Source organism: Brassica rapa, chromosome A09 (genome assembly GCF_000309985.2).
Source record: "Brassica rapa cultivar Chiifu-401-42 chromosome A09, CAAS_Brap_v3.01, whole genome shotgun sequence".
Taxonomy (NCBI): Eukaryota; Viridiplantae; Streptophyta; class Magnoliopsida; order Brassicales; family Brassicaceae; genus Brassica; species Brassica rapa.
The window spans coordinates 36,410,813-36,418,772 of NC_024803.2; the positions used below are offsets into that span (position 1 = coordinate 36,410,813).

Here is a 7,960-nt window from a genome sequence, read left to right on the forward strand (position 1 = left end):
GCCCACGGACAAGATCTTATTCTATTCTTCTCATTTCTTCAGATTTATTTAAAATATAAACAATTTTTCTCTCTATTTTGACGAGAACTAATTGAACAAAAATAATATTTTCCTCTATATATTCAAATTTCCGTAATTATTTTATTATTTTCGTTTGATATAGTACAAATGGAAACTTAAATTGTTATTTTAATACCGTATTTCCCAAACTATTTGAATCCAGGTGAAAGATAAGCCATCAACTATAGAGCCACAGCCCAATAGAAGGCCCAATACGCGGCCCAAAAGAGCTAGTGATGAGATCGAGTAAAGCGATTGTTCGGTCCCTGCAACAGACGATGATGCTTATCGCGTCTCTCTCGACTTGTGTTCTACAAGTTTGTTTCATCGCATCACCAGTTAAAGATTTAAGACCTTGCAATAGAAGAATCAAAACTTTCAGCTTGTTCAATCCAGTACACTACAGTAACCAAACATTGGTTTCTTACCTTTGTCGGAATAATCTGAGTTAGTTGCAATTAACACCCTTCTTCAGGTATACTTTGCTTAACGACCTTGTAACCCTCTGTTTCACTCTTCTCACGTGTTCTTCTCTCGATTCTTCACGCGTACGCTACTGTTATCATTCTTTCTCCGTTTATTCAGATCTTTGCCTTCCTCTGTTTTTATCGAATAATTTACTGCTTCTCGGTTCTTGAAGTAGATTTCAATATAAAGTAATGATTTTTTTCGATTCTTGAAGTAAATGTTGTATAAATTAATGATTTTTTTATTTATTTTTTGTTCTTGGAATCGTTGGAGCTATATGAAGTCTTGTCCTCTGTGTAGGTATGATGAGTTGTTATACTCCGATCACAACATGTTCTAGGAATGTTATCTACATCAAGAGGCAATTAGGCACTCACCTCTCTCAGGGATCATGCAAGTTCCGAACTTACAGTCTTTCCTCAGGGGTATCGATATCTAATAGACAACCTTGTAGTTGGTCGGTATTGGTTAGTCGATCGAACGTTGGTGGTCCTAAAGGAAAGCTTGAAGCTTCTTTCTTGAACCCTGAGGCGAAGATGTCCAACATGAGAAACATGTATTGGTGTTCAAGGTTTGCTTATACAGGTGTGATTGTCAGCTTGCTTGTTTGTTGTTCTTCAACTCCTCAACCAGCACATGCAGACGCTAGTTCAAAGGGTAAAGATTGTGATCACAACAATGGGAAGAGAGTGTACAAAGATTACTCTGTCATTGGTAAGTGTATGATACTATCACATTTGGTGACTTTATCTTTATTTTTTCTTTTGTTTTGACATTTGTTAAACTGGAAAATTGTAATGATTTGTAGGTATACCTGGAGATGGTAGATGTTTGTTTCGTTCTGTGGCTCATGGGTTTTGTTTACGCTCTGGTAAAATGGCTCCAAGCGAGAAGGCACAAAGAGAACTCGCTGATGAGTTACGTGCAAGGGTAAGTAAATATGGTTCAAGTGTTTTTATTTGTCATAAAAAAACAATGTTGAACTGGGAGTCATATGATTTTGTTTGGTACATTCTCTATGATTCAACAAAAACAACAATCTCTTATGTTTCATTTATCATGATATCACATTCATGAGTTATCTTGAATGTGGTAGGTTGCTGAAGAATTTATCAATAGAAGACAAGAAACTGAATGGTTAGTCTTTCCTTATTGCATTATAACATCTTGTCTTTTTTACCTCAGTTTTAAACTACTGTTATATTTTTTATGCACCTACTCATTTTGATGTTTCTCATCAGGTTTGTAGAAGGAGATTTTGATACATACGTCAAACAAATTCAGAAGCCTCATGTGTGGGGAGGTGAACCTGAACTCTTCATGGCTTCACATGTCCTCCAGTAACTTCCTCTCCTCCTTTTCTTTTATGTGCGTGATTGTTGTCTTTTGTTAGAAACATGAACTTGCTTTTCATGATCACAGGATGCCAATCACAGTGTATATGAAGGACGAAAAGGCTGGAGGATTGATAACTATAGCAGAATATGGTCAAGAATACGGTAAAGAAGATCCAATACGGGTCTTATACCATGGTTTTGGTCACTACGATGCTCTCTTGATACACGAGTGTAAAGCTCCAACTCACAAGTCCAAACTATAGCGATGCCAAAAGCATGGAAAGTTCTTGTTTTTGAATCGGAACGTGTATGATTTGGCGGAAATAACCTCCAGAAAGGTTAGTTGTTGTAGACAGCAAGTGGGATCTTCACATGCATCTTTGTGTTGGTAACTTTTGTCAGGTGGTGATGACTGATGATTTTATCTTTATCTTTTTCTGACTCAACCACAATCTATATAGACATGTTTTTTAGAATTTTGTACTTTATACTTTTAAATTTGAATAAATTTTCGAATAATGCGCTTGTTCAAATCATAGCTTGTGTGCCACACATTGTCAAATCGTGATAACATAAAGTTCTCAGTGTTCGTGGGCACTCCTGAAAATATGGTCAGTGTGCTAAATAAATGTTGTTGGTAACACTGTTGTGGTTGTAATTAAACGGTTAAAAAACTGAATAAAGAATATTGCTATCAATACTATTAAACGAAGATCAAATAAACTCAAGGGCCACCTCCGAGTGTGAGAATTAGAATTATATATAATTTACGCAAGGGCAATAATAGCACCTTTGAAGTTTATGTCTCAAAAATAGCACTAGAAGGAGAAAGTCACAAAAATGACATTCATTAAAGGGTAAAATATCCTTAATACCCTTGATTTAAAATTAAATAAACAAACAAAAATAAATAAAAATAAATAAAAATAAATAAATAAAAATAAAAAAATGAAAAAAAATTAATTTTTTTAAAGTTTCAGATTATATGTTTTCAGATTCGAAATTTTATAAAAAAAATTTGAATTTTTTTTTTCGAAATGTTTTTTTTTTCAAATTTTATTTTTATAATTTAAAAATACTTTTTTAAACTGTTTTAAAAAAAAATATTTTATTTTAGTATTTATTTTTTATAAAATTTTAAACCCTAATTCCAAAACCCCACCCCTTAACTCTAAACCCTAAGGTGTGGATTAATTAACCCAAAGGGTATAAATGTATATTTACCTCTTTAATAAAACCTATTTTTGTGACTTTGAGTCTTGAGTGCTACTTTGAGAACAAAAACTTGGTTTAGTGCTATCTTAGTCTTTTTCTCTTTACGCAATTTCTTTTACATTTGGTTAACAGTTAAGCGAGATTGATATTTTCTATTAAGATTACTAGAATATAATATTTTTTGTCAGTTTTTTCTTTTACATTAACTTCTTGTTTTTTCAATGTTATTTTTTCTTAATTTAAATTTATATGTTTATAATTTTTCATTTTTCTTGTTAAAAATAGAGAATTATATTTTTTATTGATGATTTTTTGTATGTGACATAAACTTTTTGAAATTTTAAAATAATGTTATATATAGTACGATTAACACATTAAAGAAGAGAAACATATTCAGGCACATTTTACACATGTTTTATATGCATAATTTTAAACATTATATATGTATATATTATAAGTTTGAAACATGTAAATGCTTTCTAAAGCTAAATACTTGTTCTGAGTTTACATAACTTATCGAAAGTTTTATCTCTTTTTAAATTCAAATCACAGAAAAAAATATCGAAAAGTCAGTATAGATGAGTTTTTTGGGCTTTTAAATCAACACTGAAAAATTACATGAATCAGATAACAACAGTTTTATAAACAACTGGATAAAATTTGACCGAGCCAAAGATTTTCACACAATATGTTCTTTCTTCTTCAAATTGCAAAGAGCCTATAGGCACAAGAAAAAAAATCATAACTTTTGTTTTCACTTATATAACATTTTTTCTCCTTTACACACGGAGTTTATTACACTGTTATAAGCAATGGAGAACTCTATTCATATAAGATTCACATCTATGCATTTTGACAAAGAAGAATTTTAGCCATCTTTAGTTTCAGAATGGACCAACTTCAGTCATATACACTATATTTTCTTTATGATTCAAATCTTACGATTTTAATATATGTGCAGATTTCCATGTGAAAAAGCACGCACGCCATCTATCATTCAACCTATTACTTTTTCCAAAGTAAACACTATAATCCTTGTTTGTTTAGCTCCACAAATTAATCTCTTTGGATCAGTTTACTAAAAAATATAGATACTAATGTCAGAAAAGTATATAAACACTATCAACAACAAATATTGGCACAAGACTATTTGGTTCAAGGAACATATTCTACATAATGCGTTTATATCATGGCTGGCTTTGCGGAGAAGACTGCCAACCAAGGATCGCTTGAGGCGTTGGAGGTTAAATGTCTCAGGAACGTGCGTCCTTTGTAATCTGAAAATAGAGACTCACTATCATCTCTTCTTTGAGTGATATTTCTCTCGCTTGATATGGGAGCCTTTTGCTGCTGAAGTTTGGATTTCTCCTCCGGCTGATCCACACTCTATTGCAGCCTGGATCAATCAACCTCGCGTCAACGCAGATACGCATGCTACTCCAGTCATCAAGCTCTACTTTCAGTCAGCCATCTACCTGTTGTGGAAAGAGCGTAATGCTCGTGTGTTCACAGCTGTCTCTTCACCTTCATCAGTCATCCTTGTCTCTCTCGACCGTATGATGCGTAACCGTCTCCTCTCTTACCCGGCAAGTTCTTCTTTCTCCTCTTCTTTACTTCTTTTTATCTTTCTTGTATAAGACTTCCTTAAGACTTTTTTTTACCTTGAGTTGTTGTTGGTTGTTTTTGTTTCCTTGCTGTAATAAGTTGTTTAAAAACAACAGTATAACCTTTCAAAAAATGATAATCTTAACATCTTACCAAAAAAAACAACAAATATTGACTTATTTATGTGAATATGTATTTTATTTTAAATCATTATAGTGGACGAAGAAAGCACCATAATTTGTACAACAAATTTGTTTAGATTCACGTAATCATACTCACCATTTTACCATTTTAATTATATAATTTTACATGAGCTTCTTCACCCTCCCCGGTTATTTTCTCTTAATTTATAACTACAATATAAAGTTATAAACTATATATATTATAAATTAATAATTTATTTACCCTTGAATTCTAACGATTAAAAATAGAACATAATTCAATAGATATATGATTCTATTAATAAATTAGTAGTTACAAATTTGAAATTTCTAGAAATATCAAAAGTTGTATGTTAGTTAATTATTTTCTAAATGACTTTTATTTCTAATTCTTTTTGGATGGGAATATTTTGGCTGAGGTGGATAGTCTCAAAAACTTTGAATTTAGTTCATTTTATATAGTAGGATACTCCATTTAACATATTCAATTACACTTTCAAGTTTCAAGTCTCAAGATGATAAATTTTGTAATAAATGTGAAACAGATTTCTTTTTGTGAATGTTGAATATTGTGATTCTTCTATGTGCTTGTTAAGTCAGTGTTCCACATTGTTCATTCTCATGGCTTACGACATTTGAAGTAGTAATTTTTTGGTGATAATTAACAAGAACTGAAAATAATAAGAAACATATTATTATAGATTATTTGCATTATTTATCAACCAAACAATAACAAAGAGATGTACTACCAAGAAGATCTTTCACACATTTACCAATAGTCCCTGGTGGGAACTCAGGATCTTCACATGGAACTTTACAGTCGGCGGCGGTGTTACACTTACCTCTGTAATTACACTCATTTATCGTGTATGCTATTCATAAGAAAAAAAATCAAAGTCAACTATATTTTAATCTACAAATATGTGTGAGTAATTTTCTGTCTTATAAAAAAGGTGTTTACTGGAAGCTTGTGTGAAAAAAGTGATAACGTTAAAATCTATAACAAAATAAAGTGAGAAAAAAAAACTGAAGTAAAATATTTACCTTTTGATTGAGAAGTAAATAGGAGAAAACATGCCATGAGGAGAACGACAAGTTGAACCTTTGATAAAGCCATTTGGTTGGAATGATTTAAAAAAAAAACAGTTCGTGTTGGGGGGTAGAAAACAAAGGAAGCATGTGGTTTCTTAAATATAAATAAATATCGAATTAGTCAAATTTCCTATATAGAAATGACTTAGTGTGTTGGAATGTGGTATCAAAATTATCCTATAAAAAAATTGTTTGGTAAAAAAAAATGTTTGGTAAAATCACAAAGTCAAAAATTTTAAACTTTCCATATAAATTTACATATGGTCAAATCTTCATTATGTCAATGAATATTTTGTGATACCCTTTCTCAAAAAAAAAAAAAAAAAATCTTGTGCTACTTGTTCAACATTTTTTTAAAAAGAAACATATTCTAAATACTGTATAAAAATAAGATAAAACAGTAGAAAGTATTATTCAGAATTTAGATAAAATTTAAATCCAACCATAGTTTGATGCGATTCAACTTAAGCTTTGTACAATGAGGGTGTTTAATAATTTTTCAACAGTTTAATACATGCAATGAAAGTGTTTTTTTTTTTTTTTTTTTTTGTAAACTACAATGAAAGTGTTGAAAACCAAGAAAAAAATGATGTGAAGTTTTTGCGGTTGGACCATTCTTGCCCTTAAAGATTTGCGTATCAAAAGAGTGATTCTGGAGACTTCTTGCTCTGCCTCAAGGGAGGTTCTGCTTCAACCGAACAGGTTTCCTGCATTTCGCTCAATCATTGAGTCTATTATGCTATCTCTCCAGTACTTTGAAAGCTGGAGTTTAGAACATGTGGTTCCAGAGAGAAACCAGGTGGCTGGGCTCATTGCGACCAGTGTCACTAGAGATCACCGGTATCAATCTTATGTTGCTAGAGGCGGCCCTTTTTGGCTTCAATCCATAATCAACAAAGAGGCAACAGGGGTTTGAGGCTTTGAATATGCTCCTTTTCCCTTTGTAACATCTCTGTGTATGCAGGAGTACCTATTGGTATCTCTATTCTTGCTTTCCTTTTCAGTTTCGAATTTATTCTTCCTCCCAATCCTCTAGTTTGAGGTGTGTGTTTGATTTTGGAGGTTTTGTTCTTTTGAATTATTAATACAATCAGCGTCAAAAAAAAATATTTAACTTTTTCATCTTCACGAAAGAACAAAAAAACTGAAAGTGAATTTTTTTTAAAACAAATGATTGGTACAAGTGTATTTGTTTTATTGGTTGGTGGATTTTTAAGATTTTTTTATTTCATCTCATCTATTTAAGATCAATTATTTTGTGCTAAATTATTTTTTTAAGAAAAAAAATTATACCAAAATTATTATTTTTTTGTTTTATAAATAGAAACTTGGTTCATTTGATTTGGACACAAAATGTGTATGTGCTTTTTATAAGTTATAGTCATTTTGATTTTATATAACTTTAAAATATCTTTTTGTTTTGAAAATACATATATAAGAATATGAGTTAAAAATGATTGAGTAAAATATTGAGTTTTGTTAAATAAAATGATTATTGGTGTAAAAACTGAATAAATATTGAACTAATAGGTGGAAAATAAAAAAGGAGGTGGAAGGTTTAAAGTGTTAAATAGGGTGTTGAAAAAAAAATTACCATTGTACATGGTATAATAATCGTAAATTGTATTTTCTTAACATCAAATTGTATATATCTTGAAATGTAATTGTTTGTAAACTGATGAGTGCATCGTGAAACCGTGAACCGGTTTCTTAGGAAATTATTTTTGTTTTTTTAATTATTTTTTTGTCTGAAAAAAAATTAAAAAGTTAACCAATTACGGGTTGCCACGTGTCGGTAGGATCCGCTAACAGTGAAAAAATCTTTCCAAGATCGGTCCTTATTTCATATCTCTAAGAACCAATTTTTGCAAAAATAATGGAACCACCACTAAGAAACTCATTTAAATCCCCCCGTTAATTATTCCCTTACAACATCATTATTGGTTGCATGTTTCAAGAGTGTTAAACTAAATATAATATTAATGTTTTTATTAATTTTTCATTATTTTAAAGAGTAATTAA

The 7,960-nt window shown here is 30.9% G+C and overlaps 1 protein-coding gene across 1 annotated transcript; it reads left to right on the top strand.

Moving 5' to 3' along the window:
• The first annotated feature begins 287 nt into the window (after positions 1-287).
• LOC103841684 (OVARIAN TUMOR DOMAIN-containing deubiquitinating enzyme 4) lies at positions 288-2,384 on the top strand. Its single transcript, XM_009118234.3, has 6 exons — positions 288-535; positions 829-1,242; positions 1,337-1,458; positions 1,625-1,665; positions 1,770-1,868; positions 1,951-2,384. The coding sequence occupies exons 2-6, from the start codon at positions 831-833 to the stop codon at positions 2,126-2,128; spliced, it is 852 nt and encodes a 283-aa protein (XP_009116482.1). The 5' UTR covers positions 288-535; positions 829-830; the 3' UTR covers positions 2,129-2,384.
• The last annotated feature ends 5,576 nt before the right edge of the window (positions 2,385-7,960 follow it).

Excerpts from the sequence above, each read along its gene's own strand:
- LOC103841684 (XM_009118234.3), top strand. The coding sequence starts at position 831 with ATGATGAGTTGTTATACTCCGATCACAACATGTTCTAGGAATGTTATC. Across the intron at positions 1,243-1,336 it reads CAAAGATTACTCTGTCATTG|GTATACCTGGAGATGGTAGA; the intron begins GTAAGTGTATGA and ends AATGATTTGTAG. Across the intron at positions 1,666-1,769 it reads AGAAGACAAGAAACTGAATG|GTTTGTAGAAGGAGATTTTG; the intron begins GTTAGTCTTTCC and ends GTTTCTCATCAG.